At 39.5% G+C, this 26994-nt stretch overlaps 1 protein-coding gene across 4 annotated transcripts in view; it reads right to left on the bottom strand.

The window, feature by feature from the left end:
- The window catches only part of gpat2 (glycerol-3-phosphate acyltransferase 2, mitochondrial), a 105951-nt gene that overhangs the window by 12777 nt on the left and 66180 nt on the right, over positions 1-26994 (bottom strand). For all 4 annotated transcript variants that reach the window (XM_035657889.1, XM_035657891.1, XM_035657888.1 and 1 more), the window contains exons 4-18: positions 19216-19319; positions 15132-15242; positions 14731-14801; positions 14511-14621; positions 13966-14088; positions 11582-11681; positions 10037-10170; positions 9641-9740; positions 7123-7302; positions 5373-5471; positions 4059-4141; positions 1448-1575; positions 1259-1329; positions 835-995; positions 573-676 (exon numbers count right to left, since the gene is read on the bottom strand). In XM_035657889.1, coding sequence (XP_035513782.1) covers positions 573-676; positions 835-995; positions 1259-1329; positions 1448-1575; positions 4059-4141; positions 5373-5471; positions 7123-7302; positions 9641-9740; positions 10037-10170; positions 11582-11681; positions 13966-14088; positions 14511-14621; positions 14731-14801; positions 15132-15242; positions 19216-19287 — 1648 coding nt within the window. In that variant the 5' untranslated portion in view covers positions 19288-19319. The remainder of the gene's footprint in view (positions 1-572; positions 677-834; positions 996-1258; positions 1330-1447; positions 1576-4058; positions 4142-5372; positions 5472-7122; positions 7303-9640; positions 9741-10036; positions 10171-11581; positions 11682-13965; positions 14089-14510; positions 14622-14730; positions 14802-15131; positions 15243-19215; positions 19320-26994) is intronic.

Genomic DNA, 26994 nt, shown 5'->3' with positions numbered 1-26994 from the left:
TCAAAAGGTTTGTGCTAGTGTGAAATTCACACATTTTATCTTTGTGAAGTTTAGAACAAGCTTTAAATCAATAAAAGGGGTTGTTAACAGCAGACTGTAACCTGGTTTGAGGTAGTACGTAGGGAAGTATGGGCTCACATTCTCATGCCTAATTTCTATGGATGACTCACTTGTTAAGGTGCAGCACTCGAGTTATCGTCTCTACACATCACACATATTTACACAATCAGAAGGGTCAGAAAAACAGTTAAAACCAGCTGAAGACGTGTACTGGCACTGATGACCTGTCCTCACATCACTTGCTATAAATAATTTGCTGCTGCACGTACAGTACCCCGACACTGCTCAAAGCTTGGCATTCCTTAAACACTCAGAATATTAAATACTTCAACTTTAAAAATGTCATGTCTCAAACTGATTTTCTATACTGACATGCCAACAGTCAGAGCCACAGCCAAGGCCTCCCACGAAAAATAAGGTGCCTGTAGAACACAGGGTCTCAAGATGACATTTAGGCTTATGCGTTTTAATTTTGTCAGGAACACAAAATACATGCATGCAAAGTCACTCACCACCAACCACTTCCAAAATGAAGGTGTGTGTCACAATCTGGGCCTGGAGGGCGAGGTGAAGTGTGGCAGCAAGGGAAGGACGGGGCACAATAAAAGGGTCTTTCCTAGAAGAAGGGAGACATGGACCAAAAGCACAACAGGGCAGTAATGGAGACAGAGATTTCACTGAAAGGGAAATTGGATTTTTGATAGGCAACACAGTTTTTGCTGTATAAAGCTTATTAGTGTTCTTTGTTTTTCTTCTGACAGACAGAAAACCAACCCAGACGGCGCTGCAGCTATGACGATATGAGGGGCGAGCAGAGAGAGTGAATAGTGGACCACATCTGCTAAACTTCCCCCAAAACCGACGTCTCTGTTCCTGAACAAGACTTCCTCTGTGAGCCAGGCCACATCACGACACAGGAGAGAGGCACTCACGCCCTGCGGAGGAGAAGGATGAAGAAGTTTTGTTACAATATCAGACGTGACCATTAACCATCTGGTGACGTTAGTGAGAGACTTTTGGGTATGACTCAGAAAATCAGCGTCACACTCTAATAAAGTAGCACAAAAAACCAATTCTGTTTATGAGCCTCTTGCAGTATTGATGGATCCTTGGAGGGGCAGGGGGCGGATTTTAACACTGATGGCACCAAGGGGAAGATTGCTTAGCAAACACACAAACACAGGGATGGTGCACGTACCTTGCGGTGTCTGTACAGAAAAAGACTGGACACTAGACTGGTGGACATCACAGCCATGCAGGAGGTTGCAGCTAGAGAACAAACACACGCACAGACAAACAAACAGTACAGAGATAATGCAGAACAATTTGCATAAAATTAAGAAAGGTTTATTCATGATTCAGCAGGGGTACATAATCCTGGACCTACAGAAGATGAGGTGGAGGGTGATGGCGATGCTGAGGTCTCTCTCTAGGGGAGATCCCTCTTTGAGTTCAGATGCATAATGAGAAGGCAGAAGCCACGACATCCTCCTCCGCCCAAAAACACTGTCAGTTCTTGAGAGAAAAAGTGTGAGATGAGGAGAGAAGGATGTCAGGCTGAATGTATTTTATTTTAAAACATTTTAACTGCCTCAAACTTGTTAAAGTTGTAATCGTTTGATTCTTTTTGGATGGATTACCTCTCTATATAGCTGTTTTCAACGTTAATGGTTGAGTCTGCCAATCCCGCACTGGATTCAAGTAACTTTGAATCCAGCCTTTATATTCAGGAGAGTTTCACCGCAAACAATGCTACATGTAATCCATCTTAATTTTATCTCATTGACATCAGCCTCATTGTTCACTCTCTTAATACTGTATGAGTGCTGTGCAAGAGATGATGCAAACCAAACATCCTGCTGAGGCTTCCTCACACTAAAGGACCAGAGTGTAAGCTTCAGTTGCATCTAATGGTGAAGTTGCAAAATACGCCTGCCTTCCTGGTGCGTAGGAGAAACTATGGTGACCATGAAACTCGAACAATGCAAAAGGTCCCATCTAGAGCCAGTGTTTGGTTTGTCAGTTCTGGATTAATGTGGAAACATGGCTGTGTAGGTGAGGACCCACTTCCCCTGTAAATAAAAATGTCTTCGTCTAAGCTAATGAAAGCACAACAATTATTATTTACAGGTCATTATACACTCAAACATACTTATAATATGAATATTATATTCCATTTCTGTCTTTAAAAGCGTTACGCTGGAAATACATTGGGTGTTTTTTTACTGTGAAGAAGCCACGAGAGATGCAATGAGTTTGCCACACTGCGGTCGTTCATTAAAAAAGCATCTACAAAGGAAAATATGTCAATTTTAATTGTTTTGACAGCATATCAGTTTTAAATATTGCTGAGAGTAATGGAACAAGAGGGAACAGCCACCGTCAGCTGTTAGATGAAGAGTTGCAGGCGACAGGCTGCACACCGCCAACTCCTCAGCAAGGTAACTTTACTGTGTACTGTTGTTGTGTGGAAGACTACTTACCCCATGCACAGCATTAAATCATATTGCGGTTGCTCTACTATGATGGAAATTATTGACGCATTCAGCATTAAGTTTGTTTGGATGGACTCTAAACAGATACACTAATTGCTCTTCTGCTGTATTCCTGACAAAATAGCTGCTCATTGAGTGTTTCCTGTGTATACCACACTGGCTGATACCACAGTAAACACAGCTGTTAAAAAAAAACAACCAGGACTGAAATCTTAAGGATTACATTACATTGAAGAAGGACAACACAACTGGTGAACTTTAAGAACAGATCCCCTACTGGCCTTAGGCCATCAGAATGTGTTGCAGTAAATGGCATTAATTGTCGAGGGAGTTGCATAACAAATCATGTGAATGCCAGTTTAAGTATTATTTGCTCCAACAGAAGAAATGGAGCTTCATTTATTTATATTGCATGTCATTTTTCAATAATGATCAATTCACTCTTATTACAAGATTTTGTGGCTAAGGACAATAAAAATTAGCTGTATTTCCAGTAAACTCTTAATAGCTATTATGAGAGTTCAGTGGATGACATGATATTCCTGAGAATAAAAGGAACATCTGTTTGTGGGTAAAATAACACTGTAGACTGAAGAACTTTAGGTGCATACAAGCGTAAAAAACAGCTATGTCACTCAAAAATGGAGATAAATTTTATGAGCTCCTTATCTGTGGTTATGCTGGAGTGATATAAGTGTGTTATTTATGCGTCTTAGCTGTGCATGTGTGAGAGAGCGATATACAGTAGTGTATCAGTAGTGGCTCTGTTCATACACAAGTCCTACAGACAGTGACATTGTTCATCTCAAACAAGAATAAATAGGTGTAAGTGTGTGCACCTCCAGAAAACAAGGACTTTTCATTTTCATTAAGGCAGCCCTCACATTTCCTGCATTTTTTTATACATGGGAACAAAAAAGAGGCTTCAAAAACTGAAACTTCAGCAGCCAGGGACAAACAGAATGAGGAAGCGCAGACACAGACAGTGTTAAGTACCAGAGCATGTTAATGATGTAGAAATGCACAAAGAACTAAAACAGCTCACATGCTGATAACAATCCAAACCAACTATCCCTCTCTACCTCTTTTTCATCTATCACTTTCCATCCCTTTCACTCATGCTGTGTTTTTTTACTGCATCCTGCTCTCAGAAGAATTAAATATATGAAGGGAGAAGCCACTTTGCTCGTCAGAAGCCAAGCAGAGATTGAGTGAGGATGTTATTTTCTTTCTGTTATCTTTTCCACTAGCAGACTGTGTAATGTTGATGGTAATTGGACCGAGTCTAAGAGGATGAAAACTCTCATCAGAGCTTGCATCGTATCTGTGCCAGATCCAAGGTTTAGAGAAAAGTTTATCTTCAAAGTTTAAGAGAAAGTAACTTTTCAATTTCACAGATGTTAGATAAAACACAATCCAAATCTGAACACCATTGTGGTTTCTTCCCATACAGTACAGACACTCACTTGTGCATGCAGGTATGTACACAGGTGGTTTGATTACCTGTTGTTGAGGATAACAGGCAGCAACAGGTCCTGTAGAGGGAGCCATTCATCTACTCTGCACCTCCCTGACTCGCACATCTCCTACACACACAAACACACAAAAATATGGATGCACACATGCACCCTCAAGGATCTGCACAGTAGTATCTCTAAATCATTAATTATTGATGCTCTGGTAAACCAAGTCTGCATTAAAACTTTTAATTCCAACTATTAATGCTGCAACCCATTCCTCTATTGTTGTCAGAATATGATCACCTTCAGCTACACTCAGTTTATTAGGTACACCTGGGTAAAACTTCTGTAGTCTAATACAACAGTTATGACCTTCAGGTTTTGGTTAAACTGTTTTAGAGAAGTTTTGATTCAACTTTATGATAATTTTGGAGTCTGCCGTTATATTCCGTTATATTGAGAGGTACATCTGATCCTCTTCCTGGAGAGACTAACTATACTCCACAACCAGTCGCAAGTGCTGCCTCTGTTCAAATAAACTTTGGCCAACAACAAATGATTTCAAAATCAAGCTCCTAAACCAAGCTTAAAACTTTGGGTCATACTTATGGACAATATCATGTTGGTCAAATGCAACTACAGCAGTGAGACCCTCGATGAAAACAACTATCCTCCCTTTGCCAATAGGACAAATCACTCCAATACATACAGCCTTAATAATTAGAGTCAAATTCTTATGGGAGCAAATATTCAGGCCAGAAAATACATTGAGTATAACACTGAGCCCTACTTAACATGCAGCTGCAAAGCAAATGACAATCATTGACCCTGTACCATCTGCTGCTCCCAGTCAGTATCGAGTCCAGTTTTTTAAATTCACCTCAGTTGTCTAACAATCTACTCTCTGTTCTTTACTCCAAAAAGTAGGAACCACAATGACTAATATAGTATGCTCTTTTATCAGTATAACAAAGGTAACTTTATTTATATGGCCCAAAAGTTTAAAGTAAGGGGAAAAAAGGAAAAATTTCGACAGGCAGCTGTAGAAGCAGTAGTTGGTCCACTTCCAAGGTCAGTGTAAATTTATGACTAGGCTTATTTTTTTATGTCCAACTTCACCAATAAATTAGTGGTTTGGAATCTGCAGGCTGTGACCCCCCACAAGGGGTCCCAAGATAAACATGAGGGGGCCACAAGATGATGATTAACGGGACAAGCGACAAGACAAGGGGAGGGGGAAAATATGTTACCAAAAATTCTTGCCTTTTTCTTCTGACATACTGGATACTTTTACTTTTTAAGATGTCTAATCTTCAAACATTCAAGATGATGATGATATGCTCTTTCTGCTGTGCACCTTGAGAGAAAAGGGCTGAGCGAGGTGGATCCTGACACTTCCTCCTGGTCTTCTCCAGACAAAGGACCACAGCCACTGCAACACAGAGCTTAAGCCAACCTGTGAGGATATGTAAAACACACACACACACCACACACACACACACACACACACACACACACAGATTAATATGAGGGCTACATACAGCGAGTCAGCAACTATATCATAATGAGGCGTTATCTTTAGGACAAACATTACAACAACAACACCACTAATGAGCAGGATCTATGATAAGCACTAAGATAATTAGCCAGTCTGTGAGTGTGTGCGTCTGAGTAGTGGGACTGTGTGTACAGTGCTGTATGTGCAGTGTGTGTGAATGACAGAATGAAATGATGAGGCAAGGACCTTATTATGGCAATTAACCAAAAGCAACACCCACTCTCCAGTATCGTCTCAAAGTGCAGATAACAAGGGGGCAAGACTAATGGAGACTAATAGCAATCAACGCTGATTTGAAAAAATTACATGCACACCTCAACTAATCAACCAATGCTGGCCAGTGAGAAATTAGAAAGCAAAGATGTGAAACAAGACTCTCATAGCTGTACTCTGGATCATTACAGGCAATTTAGTTTTCTCTCTAAACCAGAAGTTTGACTCAGTAAAAAAATCTAGACAACTGTGCACCCCACACCCTCAGCAACACGTTCTGAGTTATGCCAAAACACATTGCACTAAGTTTGGGAACTGCAGTTCATGCTTTGTGGGATATATAAACAATAAGTATAAAGTTGCCTTGTATTCAGTGATTATAGTGTGGGCTTCAACTTCAGTCTCAATTAGCTATTTAAAAACAAGTTATAGCATCTTTATTTTTATGATTTCTAAGCTGATTTACAGAAGTTAATTAGCAATGAACATCTGAGATATCATCTGGAAGTGAAGTCTCACCGAATCTAGAAATATGTCTCATGTCTGTGTGTTTAAATTATGATTATTATGACTTTGAGGCAGGGTGCAAAATTAACTTTCTGTCCAACGGCCAAACGGCCAATTAACGTCCTTTGAGGAACTAGTGGCAGCTACAGCATGAGCTACCAGCGTGGTTTAACGTTAGCTGTGTGTGAAGCTGTGTGTGAGAAGTGGCTCTTTGCTCAGAAACAACATTGGCGGCAGCAAAAGAGGTTAGTGTGAATGCTGCTAGCATCAGTTATATCAGAACTGGAGAGTATTTCATCACTGAAAGAAGAGCAAAGAACGGCACTGAAGGCTTTTATCAATGGAAAATATGTTTTTGTTCACTCGTGATATACGAGGATAGGCAGATGGTTCATTTAGTCACCTGCCAAGTAGTAGTAGTTTTTTGAAAGCGCCTGCCCTTTTCCAAACAGCTAGAAATTGATGCATTCCCATATGGTTTTTTGTAACAAACCATCTGGTGCAGTCAGGTTACTGAGGAGTATGATTTTTTAGACACTAAGGCGTGAAAAGTACCTTAATTTCCTCCATGAGCTGTGTGTCAGATCAACAGGCCATATCAACAGGCCAAACTACAATAATCAAATTCCTGTTGCTTTTAGGACACCTGTCCCCTTCACCTGTCCCCTCATGTATTATCTTTGCCTCTACCTCCGCGCCCCCCTGGGTAAGCACATTTCACAGTTTGTAAACCTTTGCTCTAAACCAAACCTGTTCACTTGCTCCTGGGGACATTACAGATGGCTATTATCAAGTGTGTGCTTGCAAGTGTGTGTTTACACACATCCACCTGTATGTTGGTCTTGGGCACACAGTCGTAGGAGATGCCCACAGGGACCAGACTAACATCGGGGACAGATCCCTCTTTGATGAGATGTCTGATGCGAGCCAGCCACTGGCTCCCTCGGCCAGACTCCGCTGACACACCAACACTTATCGCTTGGTCCTCATGTAGCAGCTCACGTACCAGCTGAGGAAGGAGGAAAGAGAAAGGGGGAGAGAGAAAGATGACAAAGGTCTTAAAAGTCCTGGCAGTAGAGGGGCAATCACTATAAAATGCCTGCCATGCATTTTTAAAATATACATGTAACATACAAGTAATATAGCCAAACAGACTTTGGAGGGAATACAAAGAGGCAGGAAAATAGAGTGTGGAAGGCAGCAGAGGGAAGAGAAGTCAAAATGCAGGAAGCAGGCAGGATAAAGAGCAAAAATAAAAAGGGACTGTGGGGGACACTTCATGACAGTCAGACACTTCCCTTGCCCCAAGTACTGTTTTCCCCTTACAAACAAGGAAAATTCAATTACTGTTGAACAGCAGCTAAGCAGGCCTACACTCAATAAACAATAAAGGTCTATTAACATTGAAATACAACCAATAAACAAGCCTGCTTTTTCACGCACAGCCAATATGCTTACTCATATAAATGGTCAATGAAAAAAAAAAAAAAAACTACTCACTGCGTCACTCATAAACAATCTGTTTATGTTCCACTGTAGCTGTAGTCTTGTAGACTAATGTCAGACTGAGACACTTTATTGAGCTGTATAGCACAATATTGATCTTAATAAATTAGAGTGACTCCTCCAAATGAAGCAGGTCTTTAGCCAAACTGATGCAAAGCACAAAAGAGCTCCCTTGCTAGATACAAAGACAGGAAGATATTAATGATGAACAGGTGTTGATGATAAAAACCTAGACAAGGGAGACAGAGAATAAGACAAAGAGTACGAAAAAGGTACTAGGGAAAAGTGTGATAGATGCAATAGAGGAGAGAGCAAGGCCACATAAATCTCCAAAATAAAAGGGGAAACAAACACAAATTTCCTTCCTTATAAAAATAGAAACAACCTGCTCAGACCTGCCAGGCTCACACAATCAAGCCTACCACTATTCTTCTCATTTCTCCGCCCTATACTCATTGCTTTGTCACTCTAACCAACTCCAAAGCTGCAATCTCTGTAGCAAAACTCCAGCCCCTTGGTAATTTTGAGAATGAATAGTGAGTGAGACGAGGCTGGGGAATGAGGGTGAGGATGAAAAGACAGGTTGTATTCTGACTGAGGAGCTGACTGTGATAACACTCCACTGCGGAGTGCAATAAAAAGTGTGTGTATGTGAGTATGAATTGAACCGAATGCACATACACTAAACAGCCAAATTACTAGGACAGGTATCTTTTGCTTACCCTGCAATTTTATATAATTACCTGCTGTCATGAAGGGGTTTTTTTTTTCCAGCAAAATGCATTAGCAACATGTTTTCAGATTCGTAGCCCAGTGCTTTGTTCCCATCTACTAGTAAACAGACTGTTTTGGGGTTCAGATACGCAGCTAATGAGAAACTGCTCCAATTGTCAGGCTGAAATGGTTTGTAGCAAAAGTGTTTTTATGGTTGGTGGCTCTGAGAAAATGGTACATGCAACCTGAATTAGCTTTTGACTGTTGAGAGGGATATTTGCATATGTGAAAAACAGTTGTTGAAAACCTTCTGTAACGCGAGGGAGCTTTGCAAACAGCGCGGTAGTTAATGTAGTCAAGTGTGTTTTAAGTACATCTTAATTGGGGGGTGAGAATTCAAATTAACCAGAAAGTCCGTCTTTGGGTGGTTGTCGGTGGGAAGAAGTTGGCGTCACTGCAGGCTGCAAGCTGTACTCGAAGCTATTGGCTAAATGAGCTTCATGTAGCTTCTCCAAGTGCATCTTCAATTGACAATGATACCTTAAAATAGACTTTAGCTCAGATTTTTCTACTGGTTTTGTTCTAGGGATTACAATGTTGGTGTGTGAGTTGGTTGGACTTTGTTTTTTTTTTCTTTTTGTCTAGCACCACCATGAGGTTTACATTTGTGGTTTTGAGTGAAATGTCTCAACTATTGGATAGATTAACATGTAAGTTGATACAGACATTCATGTATGATGTAATAACTTTGAACCCCAAGACTTGCAAAACTAAAGACTTTTCCATCATCCTCAGCTGTACTATGTGCTATTAGCAAATATTAGGATACTAACATGGTGAACATGGTAAACATTGTACATGCTAAATCACCAGCATTTTAGCATCATCATTGTAAGGATGTGAGGTTAGCATATAGCTCATAGCTCTGCTGTGCCTAGGTACAGACCAAGAGCAGCTGGCATTGTTGTAGACTCTTCGTCAATTGTCTGGACCCCAGGGAAGACCATAATGTTGCTCTTCATCACTGACTCAGAAGTTAATTCGTACTTCAAACCTCATAAAAGTCCAATCACCATGAAAATCGTCACATCCTACCTCATCTTATTCCCTAACTACGTCAGACTTACGGAGGTCATGACAGATGAGTACAGACTGTTCATCTCAGCATCCTGCTCAGTCAGTGCAGAAGGCGGCAGGAGGACCACACCAACTTTCTGCAGGATTGATCTGTAGGATAAAAACAGGATACTGGATCTCAGACAGAACTAGTTTAATTTAAGAAGCTTGGAGTGATGAAGCATCTTTACAATGTGTTCAAAATTAAATTGACTGGATTAAATATTACGCTGTGAATAAAAGCAATAAATTCAGCATCTCAGTTCTGGCAAAAAGGGTGTCTGCATTATTTGTGGGGGAAGATACTTTATGCTCAGTATATAAATAAATATATATACTGTATAGTTGTTATCTCAGTGCAACTTGGCTGGCATCTTGTTTGTGAGTTTGTGTGTGTGTGACTATACCTCAGGAAGTAGCTATTAATCTGGAAAGGACAGAGAGTGTATGGGACTCTCAGGTTGTGACAGAAGAGCACCAGAGGGAGGAGAGCACAGTCCACGATGCTCTGACGCACATACACGTAAACCAGCAGAGATCCCTGAATTACAGAACAGAAGCAGCTTTAGATGAAAGAGATTCTCCACATTGTCAGTTATTAAGGAAAACAAGGACTGTACATAATGTCAGCAGAATGGAATGCAGAGAAAATACCATGATAATTTAAAAGCAGCAGGGAAACAAAATGGTACAATCTTATTATTATTTTGATTACATGTGCAAGCAGAGATTATATGTAAAGTATACATGTGGGGAGCAAGTGACTGTACATACAGTAGACGTGGGCAGCGTACAATCTGTGTTTTCATACAATCAGTTCGATTATTCTGTTGTGGGCCTTTATCCTTTGAGCAAAGATTTTTTTTTTTCATTACAGACATAGAAATGAAGAGCTACTATCCAAAACTCAATTATGTATCGAGTGAAGTCAAAGCAGAGAGATAAAACATGATTGTACTTTTGTGGATATAATAGTGCCACTACAGTAAAAAAAAAAGGGTAATAAGGTTTGCAATAAAAGTGCTGCAATAATAAAACATGTAAGTAGTCAAGAGTATTGCTAGGTTATATTAAAGCGATGATGAAAACAAGTTTATTACTTTTTTTTATTTTTGTTCATCATTTTATCTACCTTTTGTCTATGGCAAACCTGTTCTGAAAATCTCAAAAGAATTAGTCTTCAGTTACAATCACGTCATATGATATGATTATTATTTTATCTGTAATCAATACACAGTTAAATATCTGAAGACATGTATGAGGGTGCCTTCTTACATTAATATATGTGTGAAATAATGAAAATAATAAAATATTGATTTGTCACATATATTAAAATATATGTGACAAATCAGATTATACATTTGAGGGTAGATTGAGACACACTAAAACTAAATCCATTTTGTACACGATCCTCCCATTTCCAGGTTTCAAAAACACATTTGGACAAATTAAGAATAATGAATGGTTTTCATTGATATAAAGTTCACTGAATTCATTCATGCCCATCTTGAACCCCTGAAAACAGCAGCCTCTCTCTTTCCTGAGACTTTTTTACTTGTATTTATTTAGTCAACCATGTAATTAGAGATATGTGGTCTTCAGTAAAAAAACAAAATAATTAATTATAATAAAGCAAGTAAGAGAAAATCAAAAGTTCTAAGTATTTTCTTACAGACTTTTAAAAGTAACTTGAAAAACAGTGAAAAATCTGACATTTTTGTGAACCTTAAAATGTTTTGTAGTAGATGTATACAAAGTGTAGCTGTTTACCATCTCATTAGATCGATAGAGCACAGCGTAGTTTCACATCCTGTGTCTGATTTTATATGAAAACAAAACACCATAGTATCCAGTGTCCAATACAACGTGCGCTTTCCATGTTTTGGAGAAAGAGTTGACACCCCTTGTGGAAGATCATCTGCATATGTATGTGTGTTTTTAGATACGTTTACCTCTTGTGAAGCTCTGTGCAAAGCAGGGAGATGGTTAAGGTTAATCTGAATGCTGTCAAACATGGAAGCAAACATCTTCAGCATCACCCAGCCCACGAATCTGGTCAGGAGAGATGTATCAAAAGACGAAGGAAAGAACAGTAGAAATAATAAGTAACTGGAGATAAGGAGGGGAGGGCGACAATGTACAGGCAATAATCGACAGATAGTGGTGAAGCTAAGAAGAAAATTCAGGCTTCCTACTCTTTTTAAGAAATTCTTTTCCAGGACTTTTTCTTGACAATAGAGGACAGCACTTGCTCATCAATGGTTATATACAGATATGCGTATTATTGACACATTTAACACTAGTTTTATTCCTCCTTTTTTAATGATCCAGGGCTCATGTTAAAGTGCCTCAGGTTGATTACAGAGAGGTGATCAGCGTTTATGGGACGCTCCGTGTTAGCTTGTTTTCGTGCCACAGCCAACTTATCGCTCCAAGTACAAGCTTATTTCGGTTCTGCTTCGCATCTGGTAAACTCACTTTGAAGTGTCATAGCACGCAGCTTATTCTACAGTGTCAAACAAATTACGCACCTAAGTTTATGTAGGCGATTGGAGTGTGGGGCTAAAATACAATTACAAGAGCAATTAATTCCAGGGTATTTGGTTATTTTAACAAATTCCCACGTGTTTCCAGGACGTGTGTGAACCCTGAGAAATAGCCACCAATAACGGGATGTTAAGCAAAATGGAGCTTTAACAGAGGAAGTGAGGATTGATTTAAGTGTGACAACATGTAAATGAGATAGATGGGAGTGAGACAAAGTGGAGAGAAGAGAGATAATGATAAGAAAGAATATGATGACATAAGGAAAAAAGCAAAAATGGGAAGCGATAAAGTCGGGTGTGTGTGAGGGTGACAGCTGTAGATAGAGACGAAGGCTGAGGCTGTAAATGAGGGGGAGAGAAAGAGAGAAGAAAGACAGTACAGGGCAGATCTTTACAAGAGATTCCAAAGACTAAAAAAGCCCTAAAAAGTTTCTTTAAAAAATGTTTTTAAAAAAAGCCATAAGTTTCCACTCCATTTCACTAGACATTTGCAGAAATCTAATACTGTCTGTGGCTACAGCAACAGGCTCTTAAGACCTGTCAGAGTCATAACACCCTATTTCAATTTAAAATACAACACGTATATTTTGGCCAGGAGCGATCGAAGAGTGAATGTCCTCCACTGGCCTGGGTTAGTTTATGCCTCAACAACTGTCAGTCATCTTGAAGAGCATGATGACGGATGGCTCCTCAAGCACCTGTAAGTTCTTGTATATAAAACACTATCTATATGTCTAGGAGCACAATATATAAGCCATTTCTGTGATTGTCTTCCTGGTGGCACCAGGTTTATAAAGCAGTCCCTAGTGTTTATTTTCTTTTGACAGTTGGAGCACTTCCAAAGTTTGGGAAGGCATGAAACTTTTATATCAGTTTAATCGTAAGTAAAAACAAACAAAAACAAACATGAGCAACTGTGTTAGAAAGTATCTTCTTTTGTTCTTAGATCAAAAAACAGTTGTGTACATAAAACTGTTAAATAAATAAATATCCAATCATTCATCTACGCTATCAGTGTTTGACTGGCTTCTTCTCCACAGCAACAGCCGCTGAAGCTCTTGGGTATGGCATTACTTTGAGGTTATGGCTGTCAGTATTCTATAATTTTGTTATTGTAAACAAAATCCCATTCACTCAAAACCTCCTGACTTTCTGATGCTCTCAGCCCCAAGCCCATTTGTTCCTCTAAAAACAACTCAAGACTATAAATTTCATTTGAAAAAAAGGCTAATACTTTGTAAAATTGCTGAGCACTGTAGTTTTTTTCAGTGGTAGAGTTTGTGCTCTAGTGAGTATGTATGGCAGCAGGACTGTGCATGTGTGATTGGCTCAAAATAAACTACAGTGCCCATGTTTATCATCAGGCAGTACAACAATGTGGCACATAGATGTGTTGACAACCATGGAGGTGTATGGAACAGAGAAATAAGATATATATACTGCAGGAACGATTAATTATTGGCCTTTGTCGGGATTTGTTGACAATCAGAAAAATATATCAGCAGCCTTATCTATTAAGTAGAGGCACCAAATATAATTGTCATTAATAAAGTAGCAATCATTTTAACTGCTGGGTACAACAAAACCTTTAGGATCATTGTTATCCAAAGGACTATTTTGAGGACGAATGAGCCTATTTATTTCTTGTTACTTTAAAGTGAAAGGATTGCATAGTGCAGCTTCAAATCGATACACCAAAGTATTTTATTAATAAATATACAAACAGCCACCTGTGAACCTCGCCCTTTGCCCATCGTCCCACACACATACACAAACACACAAACACACACCGCAAGAGGCCAGGGAAGATGCAGGTGTTAATGAGGGGGAGGAATGGTGAGAGGCGGTTGGTCTGCCCTCGGCTGTCTCCCCCCTGAGGTGCTTTATGCTCTGCTGTGAGCACCTCCTTAACCCTGAAACACATGGTCACAGGACAGCACGGTTAACACAGCACAAAGCCTCTTCTGTGCTACACACGGACAAACACCCGCCTTCCAGAAACACAACAACAACAACATCCCTGAGTAAAGAGGTTACATAAAGGTTAAACTCAATTACAGACAACAAATATAAACTGAAGACTCGGTGACAGAGATAGGGAAAGTGTGACGACAGTCCAAAGTTATCCCATTTCTCTTATTCACCCTGCACAGACCTCGTGATAGCCTTCCTTTTCTATATCTTTGTTTTTGTCTCTTATCTCCTCTCTCCTCTGTCTCTCCCTCTCACCAGAACTGAAGGACCTGTTTCATTTTCTGTATCTCTGCCTATCATTTATTTACTCTCCTCTGGCATCTCTAGTCCTCTTCTCCTGATTCTCTTTCCCCTCAGGTACCTGTTGCTTTGACACACTCTCTCCAGTCTGTTGCTAACAGGACTCGCGTAAACCTTGCACCCACTCACAAACAGCGCGCAGCACACCCTCCGCACCAGCCAGCCTCGATACCTACAACAGCAAACACACAATGCAGAGGCAGAAAATGAGCAAGGGTGAGTGTGTTGGGATTTAAAGGTTTCATATGCGTTTGCCTGAATACTGTAGATACTATCAATACCTGGTGTGCGTTTCGTTGACACTCAGCAAGTTGTGAAAGCCGAGGGAAGAGTTTTGTCCAAGCTTCTTACTCTAGACATGATAGAAAAACACAGATGACCTGGGAGTCAACATCAACCCAGAATGAACTCTGCTGCACAAAATACAATTCACTGTTTAAAAAGGACACATGCACCTGAAGGATGAATGAAATAATCTTCAAATTAACTAAACGAGCTTAGTGTGCCATGCAAGCTCAGTATCTGTCAGTGAAATAGTTTGTTTTCTAATAATTTGGACTTACATAAATTACATTTCTTGGATGGTATCGATATACAGCCTACCTCTCACATTTCATTGGGCTAGTTTTCAACCTTTCCTTTCTCTCTCTAACCTTCTCTGGCCTCTGCACTGCACACTCACCAGACTGTCTGGGGTGCACTGGTGGCAGCATTGGCCAACAAGTGGTCTGAACTTGCCCAGGCTGGGAGGCACCGTCTTCAGCTTCTTCTTGATCTTTGGTTCCAGTGACAACTGAGAGGGAAGAAAACAGAATTACACAAACAAGGTGTCACATACACAGAGTTTACAACCACATCCACTTATTGAAATGACACACAGCTGCCATTTCATGTGCACTGACAAATGATAGAAACAGCTTCAATATAATATAATACAATTCAGCAGCACCGCAAACTGCAGTCTCCAAACTGATCATACAGTCAAAACAGCTTCCTTGTAAAGGTAACATTATAACCTTCATGGAGGAAGGTATTGCAGAACTGTTATTAGACTGCATTCATTTTATCTTGGGTGTACCGAATGTACTGACAACTGAGTGTATGTAGTAATTCATAGGGAGTGAACTAATCTAATTTTGAACAGGATAAGTCAGAGATGCCTTAGTTGGTTACAAACTCACTACTGACCTAGCCAGTGCATTTACATCCTTCAGTTTAAAGTCTGTTTTCTGCAGTGACCACCAGATTTCATTATATATACAACAAATCTGGTTTCTGTAATTGAAGTAGAGAATCAGAGAAACACAATTTCCCCCAACCAAATTTCTTGTGGAGAATACTGATTTCCTGGCCATGTACAGTAAATGCACAACTGGGTTTCTAGGAGTTATTTTTACATGTCAACATGTGCCTGACAAAGAAAGACTGGGACAGGCAAAAAATCACTGTGACAGCAGGGCTGTGGGATCAAAGGAGAGATCATTACTCATAGAAATGTATCCTTATATTCAAAATAATTCCACCCTCTAAAACTAACACAAAGTAGCCGTCAGAAGGCTAATTAAGTCTGTTTTTTTGTAAAATTAAGACACATTTGTGTTGTAAAGAAAAGCTACAGAGCCTCTTCTCTCACTGCACCATTAGCCCTGCAACACATAAAAATAAGGTCAGGGGTAGAAGAAAAATCTGATTACTGACCGGCTGCATATTATACATTTATTATACACACATTATACACGGATTTACTGTAGCCAGGTTTCTATCAGTGCATGTAAACCTGTTATTACCTGATTCCTCCCAGTAACCTCGACTCCTGTGTGCATATAAACTGACAAGTTTATAAAACATGTCAGTATTGATAAAATGTCATATTACTGCCAGCGAGCTACATTTGATTTCACCAGCTTCAGAAATAACAGCACTGGTAAATAAAAGGAGAAAAAATAAAAGCCAATTTAAATGCTTTGATTCTTTGCTCCTAAATTTGATTTTGAGTTTGTTATGATTTCTGTGTTGCTACGATTGGGTTAACTTTGAAAACCATGGTAGCATGCAATAACTTGCAGTGCAGTAAATATTAATACAGAGCCCATATGAGACCCAGTATCAGGCAATCAGTGCACATCAGGCATAAACAGCTCATGCACTGAAGCACAGGCCACACTGTGAACTGTATACTAATCAGTCAGACTTAAGGTCTCTTGAAGCAAGTTGACTGATGGTCAGTTATACAAATATTTGTATTATGATAACAAACAGCAACAATAACCACTAATTATCGTGTAGTGTGTGCATGTGGGCTTTCAATGCCTGAAATTAAGTGTTAGTTAGGATTCATACTGGTTACCCTGTTTAAATACAGGAGCTAATGAATCTCCTAAAATCAATGACACTTTCTCCTGGTTGAATGATGATGATGGATACGGGAAAACAGAGCAAACAGAGCAGCTGAGTGAATCAGTGCTTTGCCAGGAAAAGGTCAATTTAAAGACAAAACACTGCTGCAATGACTAAGTCTAGCTCGAACTGTCAAGAGGAATGGTATAAACACAAAAAAGATAACAGTAAATGACATAAGTATGAAGGGAAAGCTTTGGCATAAAAACCAAATACCAGCTCACATGTTTAATGGATAGTTCGACATTTTGGGCTTGTTCACTGAAAAGACTGATACCAGGCTCATTTTTCAAGTCTGTTAAAGGGGAACTTGGCAACTCTAGCCATTTCTTCGCTGGTTTTCACTTGTCATCGCATGTTTTCCAACGAGCTCCCCCTACAGCTCTGCGACGTGTATTTCACAACACGTCGTAAAAAACTCACTTGCGGCACCCTCCTCCCCGCTTTCTACGCTGCTGATTCTCTCTCCTTTTTCGCCAGGCCCAATCTTTCGTGTGGGCAATCATTCTTACCGAGGCTGGTAATTACATTATAACCAGCCGTTATTGAGGGCGGCGTGCTGGCAATTTATGTGAATTGCCGTAAAGACCGTTCTGCTTTTCTCGGCTGTTCTCACTTCTCCGATACTTTCCTATCCCAATTTACCGGGAGGTAGCTTCCCAAAGGTGCAAGCGTTGGTTTTCCGGCCTGGGGTCGTCCCTGGGGAGGGGGGTGGGGGGTCACCATTTTTTCACCGGTAACAGGCCATTAACCATCCAAATGATTTTTCTAAAAAACGCGGTTATTAAGCTGGAAAAGCGTTGCCAAGTTCCCCTTTAACTGGCAACCACTTCCCAATACTAGCAAACATTTTTCCTACCTTCCCCTTTGGTTTTAGTACATTAGCTAAATCAACTCACAGAGGCTTGAAACTCACTCAACACAACTAATGAAACACAGGTCCACATTGGTTTTTGTTCAAGTTACTTAATCTTAGTTTAGATTCATTTTAATAGTGTTAAAATGATCAACTGAATCAGCCAACTGGCACAAAACATTGACTTCATAAACTATGGTGGCTGGAAAGTCAACAGACAATTTGTGGTTTTAGGAGGAGTAATGTATTCTTAATATTTCTACATAACAGGGTTGGGGCGATTGGACAACATATAGATTGAACGAGTGAGAGGAAAAACAACGTAGAGCCAGAATAATTATATTTTGGAACAGTAGAATAACTAACCAAGATGTTTTTTGTGAGTGTCAGTTAATGATTAAATACTGCCCATCATGTCAATATCAAGTTTGACAAAAAAACAATTGTTTATCAAAATTGTTACTGGCACTTAAAGGTCCAGTGTGCACCTTTACGAGGATCTATTGGCTGTAATCTACAGCTTCAACGCTAGATGCCACAAAATACTACACACTGGTCCTTTTAGCTGGTCTCAGTTCAAGAGAACTTGTGGGAATTAAAATTTTAGATTTAGTCAGGCTCAGTAATTCAATGTATTGATTTGGTGATGCCTTTGTGATTCTCTGTGTTGAAGTTGTGAGGAAGTCAGGTCAGAATGCACTGACAGTCAACTCAGAGCTACACTGTAACTTTAAAACCCATTGTACTGAGGAAGGCCAAAGGTTATTTGACATATAATTAACACCTGAATGTGTCATTTGTTTGTCTTCTGTACACTAGCCCTGACACATATGTCCTTCATCTTGGCTTTGACAGAATGTTTTTGACACATTTTTCTTCAAATCTACAAACACCCAATAACTTCAGAAAGTGTACAGTTGTATTTTTCTGTTTAGTAAGAAAAACAGTTGTAGGAATATTTCCTTTCTTTGCGTTTTTTGGGTTTATTTTGTTTATTCATTTAAACACAGTGAACTAGCTGCTGACACACATCCAGCTGGTGGTGGGGGTGGACACCTAGGCAGATACATCGGCAATCGCCGGTTGTTGAGCTGATGGCAGGCGGCTGGAAATTTTTAACTTATCTCCCAACCCTACTAGACAAACAAGAGTTTGTTATCCACCCCCCTGGCATATTCACGGTCACAAGACTCCGGAAAGTCATCATGCCAAAAAATGTTTGTAAAAAAAATAGCAACTCCCCATAAAAGCACAAAATGTTGTTTTCACATTTCTGTTTGTGAATAAGCAATTAGCATATTTCCCAAAATGTCAAAACTTCTTCATTTTCTGATGCATCAGTATGACTCACTGATACATCCCATCCTGAGATTTGGTAAACACCAAACAGCATTAAGCAACTGGGGTTGTGCGTGTTCTCTTGTGATTGTGAAAAACAAAGAGTTTGAGATTACTGCACATGAAGTAAGTGGGAGATGACAGTGGGAGAGAGTCACGCAGCCAGTGTTCTTACAGCAGGTCTATTCTGTTGAATTGGTGGAGGGACCATGTCTTTGTTTATCCCGTCGTTCTTCTCCTGCACCATGTTGAGCCCCCTGCAGGCTTCTACCCAGAGACCTACCAAAGAATAAATTGGGGGGGAGAGTATATTATATGGCATCATGTTAAAACAGTGCATTCTCACATTGTGTTCTGGTAATAAGGACATTTTGTAAGCATGTGAATGTGAGTTGGCAGTAATTTTTAGGAGCTTTTTTTAGGCATTGCTTTGAGAAAAGGCTTCACCTCTCCAATTTAAGAAAATAAACACACATGCACTCACACACACACTCACACTCTCAGTATGACACAAAATTCATTTTGTCCTCTGGTCCTTGGCAGGGGAGAGTTGGCAGCACTCACCCATCTATCACCCTGTGCCCATAGCTACAATTTCACCCATCTAACCAGCACTTCTTCCCCTCCACCATAACAAATTCTCTTCAATTCTTAACTTCCCCATCATTCTTTTCAGTTAAGGGAAAGTAGCTTCTTGCTGCTGATTTCATTGTGTTGGGTTTCTATTGTTTCACGTTATTGAACTCGTGGCAAACTTTAGTTTGAAAGTTTTGTGTTGTGCACTTCTGTATGCAGATAGGAATAAAACAAGGACAGAGCTGCCATTAAGAGGTTAGAGATTGAGAGGAACTCGAGGCTGTCTTTGCTCAGCAACGCACAGGTGCAGCGGGGCAGACACTCACTAGTGAGTTATAAATCATTAAAAGCAAGGTACATAGCCATCAGATGAAAAACAGCTCTTATGTAACTGATGCTGGTCCCTTGCCCACGCGGAAACCCAGTAATGAGAGTTGGCAACATAGGTCACAATGTAATACGATCTAGCTTAAAGAGGTTACCTAATTTATAAGTTGGCTGTGTCTGAGCTCAAATGAGTAATCATCTGAGATTAAGGTACATTTCATACAGATCAACAGCCAGTGCAAACTCACCAAAGAGAGAGCTACATCAGTATAAACACCACCGTCCTGAGAGAGCTTCCCTTTAGTTTTATGTAAGGCTTTGCTTCTACTACAAACGGATGAAGACGTGGATTGCTGCCATCCATTGGCATAAACGCTCTTCTAATACATCTTTCTGTGGTTACACCCATCAGATTCAGGAGTGTCATTAAGCTCAATGGGAGACTTTTCCTTTCGCTGTCTCCCACTCTGTTGATCCCACTCTGCCCCATTAACTTTGCTAATTAAAACTTAAGCCTTCCCCATGGGGAGATGCTCCATTTCAACTGGCTCACGTTCCCACATTCATTACCAACTCCAGTGGGAACAAAAACATTGATAAGATGTTCCCATGGCCCGGTGATGCTTCGCAGGTGCAGAGGGTGATGGAGGACACAAGGCAACAAAACAAGCAGTAAAGGGTGTAAAACTGTAAATTACAGAGCCAGAGAATCAGAATCAGAATCAAAGGCTCTAATGGGGTTATATAAGCCACTCCAGAGGGAATACAAGACCACATGGAAACAGCTAGAGACAGCGTTGTGTGCCAAGGCCAGACCTGTGTAAGAGTCAACATACAACATGAACTCACACACTAATATATAGAAACATGACATGCATGCATTCAAATCTGTACCTCCTCACACTTATGCTTTCTTAGTTCATCCTCTCCCCGGAACTTAATTGATCAATTACAGTCTTTAAGTAATATGCTGTAGTTTTCTAATGTGATAGCCCAGACGTAAGTAGGCCTGTGATGAGAAAGGATGAAAAATCAGAAGCCATTACGAGCTGCCAGGTCAGATTAGATTGCAGATAATTTTAGAGCAGCAGTCGAAGTGATGTTGGTGCAGTCAGGTCTATTCCCGAAGCCACTCAGTGATTAGTGGGGGCTTTAAATACACTTAGCGTCTGTTTCCAACGGAGATAGACATGGAGAATTAAGAATCTCAATCAGATCAGATGTTTGTCAAAGTCAATATACACATATCTTTTCCTTTTTATCCTCGCACATACAGCATCTGTATGTAGGTATAAATGTGATGTACTGCTCCAAAAACAAAACAAAACAAAAGAGAAAACTAAAAAAGATAATTCTGACTTTTCTCATAGAAGTCTAAATGCCAAAATGGTGGGTGGGTTTCTATTATCTATTATCTGGAAAGACCTCAAGGTCAAACACAACAACAAAAGCAACATGGCTGAGGTTACTATGGCATCACATACATACAAAGACACATAACATTGTATACGATGGTAAGGCAATAGAGGAATCATACACTGTATGTTTATGCCACACGAATTTAAACAAAAATAACTGAAAATACTGTAGAGCAGCACTGACATTGTTAACCTGACAATAAACCAAATGTAAAGTTTGAATGGTGACAGAGTATGACACTAACAATAGACAAGCTTATACATCGCATACAGTAAATTCAATTAAACAGCCACATGAATGGTAAACCAAGGTCTGCATTTCACTGTGTATGTACTTGATAAAGAGGATGGTTAGCTAAATGTTACCTAGATACAACTTTAAAAATATGTTTAAAAAAAATAAAGCATCACTGCAAATTCACAATTTATTTGGAAAAACCTACCTGCCGCTGAGCTCCACCAAATTCCCACAATGGAGCCGTTGCAACTCCTCCTGCACTAATAACTTGTTTACCAATTCAGTTTGTTTTTTACGCAGTCCTGGCTGAAATTCAAGCTGCATACAAATGAGCTTTTTTTTCCCCCTAATTGGAATAAGTTCCTTGGAAATTTTATAAGGAACAATTAGCCAACAGACTACATGTGTCTTTCCCTCTTTTCATAGTCTTTGCAATGTTGAACACGTCAATTAAACATCAAAGGCAATGCCCAGGAAACAGGAGTAATCCATATTTGGACAGTTTGGACAACCATCATCTCCATAATAGTAATATTATTGTCAAAAAAACACATGGGAGCAATTAACAGTAATTATTGATTTTTCTATGAACTGATGGTAAGACCACAGCAATTAACACCGAATTAATAATAAATTGACAATGTTCATACAGTATCTGAAATGAATGGGGATGTATGGGGCATCCTGGCAGCCCACCTGGTAGAGTGTATGTCCCACATATAAAAAGGCAGAGTCCATTGGTGCATGTCCCCCCCCCTTCCCCACCTTACTGTCTCTCTACAAAATAACCCTAAAATAAAAAGAATAGGGGTGTATGGTATAATTAGATTACGCTCATGCATCTCGACCTATGTGAGCGTCGGCAAACACAAAAGAAGAGCGGAGTATAACTCAGGAAAGACTCTAATAAAGCAGTGTCGATAAGATGATTGCATCTGCAGCGAAAATCACTATTACAGGACAGCTCACTGCTGAAAAATAGACACAGAATGGCATTGCAATAAAATGATTGACATCAATATGAGTCAAATGACTGTGGAAATTACAAGTTATCACATCACCGTTAAAAACTAACCAGGAATGAAAAGGCCTCTATTGTTAACAGGGACTGTTGCGTTAATCATAAATCCTATATATCACCACAGGTCAACTCCATGAGCGGTTGACCTTTTTTTTTGACAATAATCACTCACTTAGTTACATTATGTGGTGTAAAAACATGGAGTCAATCTGTGACTACAATAACTGTGACAAATGTTTGCTGTTGGCAGAGAATTTCTCCTCCTGTTGAAAAGAATATTTTAATCTGACTGTTGCTTTAGCAAGGAAGAGATAAATAGGAAAATGCAGTGGTACATAGTGTATTGGTGATAGCGTTAACAGCGTGTCTTTGACATAATTATGAGCTTTCTTAAACAAACCAATGGAAAGAATTCTGCTGAGCAGGACAATAGATAGCACCACAGGGACATCAACATGATGGGCTTTTATTTTCAGTCTGCAAGTAAAGCAGGCTATTCGAATATAGTGTTGATATGGTAAACACACACACAGCTATGCACCTGAATGCGTCAACTGTCTCTGTTTCACTGCACACACACATAGAAAATCAATCTGTGAATCAGTAGCTGTGCATCATGGAGCCAGAGAGTATCATTGATTTCCCAGAACAAAAGGAATTCTTTACAGTTTCCCTCTGCCCTCTTCCTCCCTTTGGCTGCACACTGTTTTATTTTAATGTCCATGCTTGTAGAAACCCCTTATATAAAACACCCTAGCAGCAAACAATCAAAATAAAAGGTTTTCACTCTGGTAAGGAATTCTGACTTACTGTACCACTATCTGATTAGATATGAGATTTTCATATTTCTGGGTAAGTTGCTTATGATTATTTTTGTTTTTGAATTCCAACACATTACATGGTTTATAAGAGTTGCAAAGAATAATAATAATACAAGAATCTTTTGGAAACCACCTCATCCTCCATGTTATTAAAAATCAGCTCCTACACATGTATGAAATGGCTACATTTTCAAAATGCCCAACAAAAATGAAGCTATTCAGTTAATTTACCTTAAGAGATGACAGTGCCTGGTAGCTCACCTGGAAGAGCTGGTGCGCCACGTGTCAAGGCTGAATCCTTGGCCAATTAATTAAAAGAAATATATAAGTATTATATTATTGATTATTGATACAAATAGTATTTTACTTGGAGAATGAATGACACTTGAAAATTGTGAGTCAACCTCTATAAGGCCCCATATTAAAATGCCCAACTTTATAGCAGAAAGAAACTTGTTTACAGACTGTTTTGGTCTAAATTCCCTGATTCATTCACTACACAGGGTGTACATTTTAATTTAACTTTAACTCACATTAAAGCTAAAAGTTATGGATAATTAAGGGCATGGAGTGAGAGTAACAGGTGGGTGCCATCACAGGCGGCTGTTTTGTTTTTAATCAAGCTTCATCCGGCGCACCTCAGCTCCACCCACGCACAACATGTTTTTTTTCATGATTTTTTGATTAGCTGGGACACAGCGGAGTTTGACAGCCACACTTTGAGCTTCACAATGCTCTTCAGAAACCCATAGGTGACGTCACAGAAAATCAGACTGTGTCAATTTTTAATGATACAGTCTACAGTATCCCTCTGTTGTTGGGACTACAAAAACACAACTTTTTTTTTTTTTTTTACCTCATAAACAATCATAAAGAGTAAAGGCACTGGCTTGCAGAGAGCACTCAAACCTATAACGGTTTAATTTCAGCCTGCCATCAAGTCACTCATGGAATTAATGTTAATTAGGGACAGCTGATAAGACCTGCCGCCACTGTTCATCATTTTAACCAGTGAAAGCAACAACGTCTGTGTCGGTGAAAAATGAGATGCTGCGAGCTGAATGTTTTGTACATTTTTGCTCTTTGTTAATAAAAGATAACAGATGTATTACTGTCTGAGTAAATTCACTTCAAAATACAAAGAGTGATTACATGCATTTTGCAAACCTGGATGTCAGAATAGTCAATCACTGGTGTGACCAAATTATTTTTCATTTTCACTCATATATGGAGGAAAGTGTAGAACCAGGACAGTCATTAAGGAGAACACTAACAGGCTAAGGTGGACAAAACACAGCGGAATACAGTAAAGAAAGCAGCCGAGTTTGATCTGCTTTATTTTACCCAATATGAGCCATTAAAATATTCCCTTAATAGTTACCCATTTAATATCAGCACTCGAAGAAAGAAGTTAAATTGGAAATGAGAGCACATGTGGCCTGGATAAGAAAATAAATCATCTAAGTGCAGGTCTTCAAGAGTCCACTCATAACTAATAAATACTGCAATATCCTTCCACAGCTTCATTGTCCCAAGTGATCAAACTGGCATTCAAGTTAACCTGAGTAAAGCTCAGAAAAAAATCACAATATCAGAATAGTAATTTTTCAAGGAAGACATTTTGAAATATGAATCATAAATGATGATATTGTTCAAGTTGGCTCGCAGTCACTTGAATGGAAATTAGCCACCTTAAATCTGATGAGTATCACCTGTGATTTTGAGAGATGTCCCATTCAAGTTCTTTTGGCCCATGATCCCTGTCCAACTCATTTAATATTGACTATCTGCTGTTACCAAGTCCATTTGTTGCTTTGGTGCAGCCTTTGCCTGCTGAGTGTTAATTCCGGACATCTGTACAACTTTTGCGCAGATTACATTAATACTTTACTCTTATTGCCCAATTGTTCGCAGGGCTTTAGTGGCACTTGCAGTGGGGTTGTGAGTATGCAGCTCTCCACCGCTGTCTGTCTCTCCTCCAAGTGGGAACTGAGCCCTGCCCTTGGCGGTGTTACGCTGCAGGTGGTGCTGAGCCGATGCACGCAGAGCTCAGCAGAGTGGAAGAGAAATATACAGCAGAGAGTAAAAACACCTGTATGACAGCTGACGTAATCCCTAGTTTGCCAATACTTTTAAGAATTATAACTGTTTGTTTTCAGATATGGTTTATTGTTGAAGTACATCAGATATGGTTGGATATGATATTTTTCTGCCCTTTGGGTGACCTCCATTTAGTCACAACAAACAAGGCCCAGACAGAACAATAAAAAGATAAAGAGCGAGAGATAGAATTGCTGTGACTTTTGATGTTCTTTCATGAAAACATTAAAGCGCTCACAAAAACTGTGTGACTGAGGGAAAACACGAGAGAGGGGAGACGGAGACAAGCTTACAAAAAGAGAGATCAGATTGTTTTCGACTAACGGGATCTGATGATAATTACACTGATCATCATGTTTTTGACTAACAGGATCTGATGATAATTAAACTGATCGCTGAGCTGTTTCTAAGAGATAAAAAGGTTTCTACCTCGCATTGAATTCACAAAAAAGGAGAGAACTAATTGCACGTCAGATACCCATCATCTCTCCTCCTATCCACAATCTTTTATCTTTTCATTTCTCCCTCTCTCCTACCTTTAAACAGATTTTATCTCTATGATAAGACAGGATGTTTTCTTAACTACTGTGGGATACAAGACACCTGAAACCTGGAAGAGAGTATGAGGTAAGGGCAAGAGGTGAGATACCTGCAGCTATGATTCTCGAATATGGAAACTGTGGACCACATAAACACCTTCGCACATGAAACCCAGATGCGTTAAAAATTTCAAATAACAAACCAAAGAAGCTATATTAAGCGAGACCCCTCAAAATGTACAAATCATGATGCAACCTGATGTCTTATGCAACTGGCCTATTTGATAATTGATTCATGAACCAAAAATATTCAGGAGAGGTGAGCAGCCTTTATACAACACTTGGGAATAAATTGTGTAAACATATGTTAATGTTTCTGTGTCGAATGTTGTGGAAAGTCCAACAGACTTCGCCAAAGGCTGCATTTGATAATGAACAATGTAAGCTTGTTTGATCAACACCAACTGCCCCATAACCTCTTCTTATCATCATATTGAATTCATAAACAAATATTCCTTTCATCTTTGACCCAGAACTGTCCTATTCCTGCAGCAACAAAGACATAAGAATATACTGATCTAATTGAAAGCATAAAAAGGCAAGCCTGACATTCATGTGTATGCCTTAATACTGTACTGTAAGTGAAATTCCTCAACAGCTGAAAATAACTCACTGACAGAAGGAATTCAATGAATTGTATCAAGGCAGGCATACTGAATGGCTGCCTCTCTTCTTGAAAACTCAGAGTGAGGAGAAAGAGTCTGAAAACATTCGGGGGAAGAGATTCATCATGAGGGGATGCACTAAAATAACATCTTTAACTTCTCCAACAGAATAGAGTAATTTCCCTAGAAGATGGGTGTCTTCTTGTATTACAGAGGGAAGGCTGTCACTATCAAATAAAGGCAATAAAA

This window comes from Morone saxatilis, unplaced genomic scaffold (genome assembly GCF_004916995.1).
Source record: "Morone saxatilis isolate NCDOM2014 unplaced genomic scaffold, NCSU_SB_2.0 Contig16, whole genome shotgun sequence".
Classification (NCBI taxonomy): domain Eukaryota; kingdom Metazoa; phylum Chordata; class Actinopteri; family Moronidae; genus Morone; species Morone saxatilis.
Note: the sequence above shows the minus strand (reverse complement) of the source record. Positions and strands in the feature narration are given on the sequence as shown.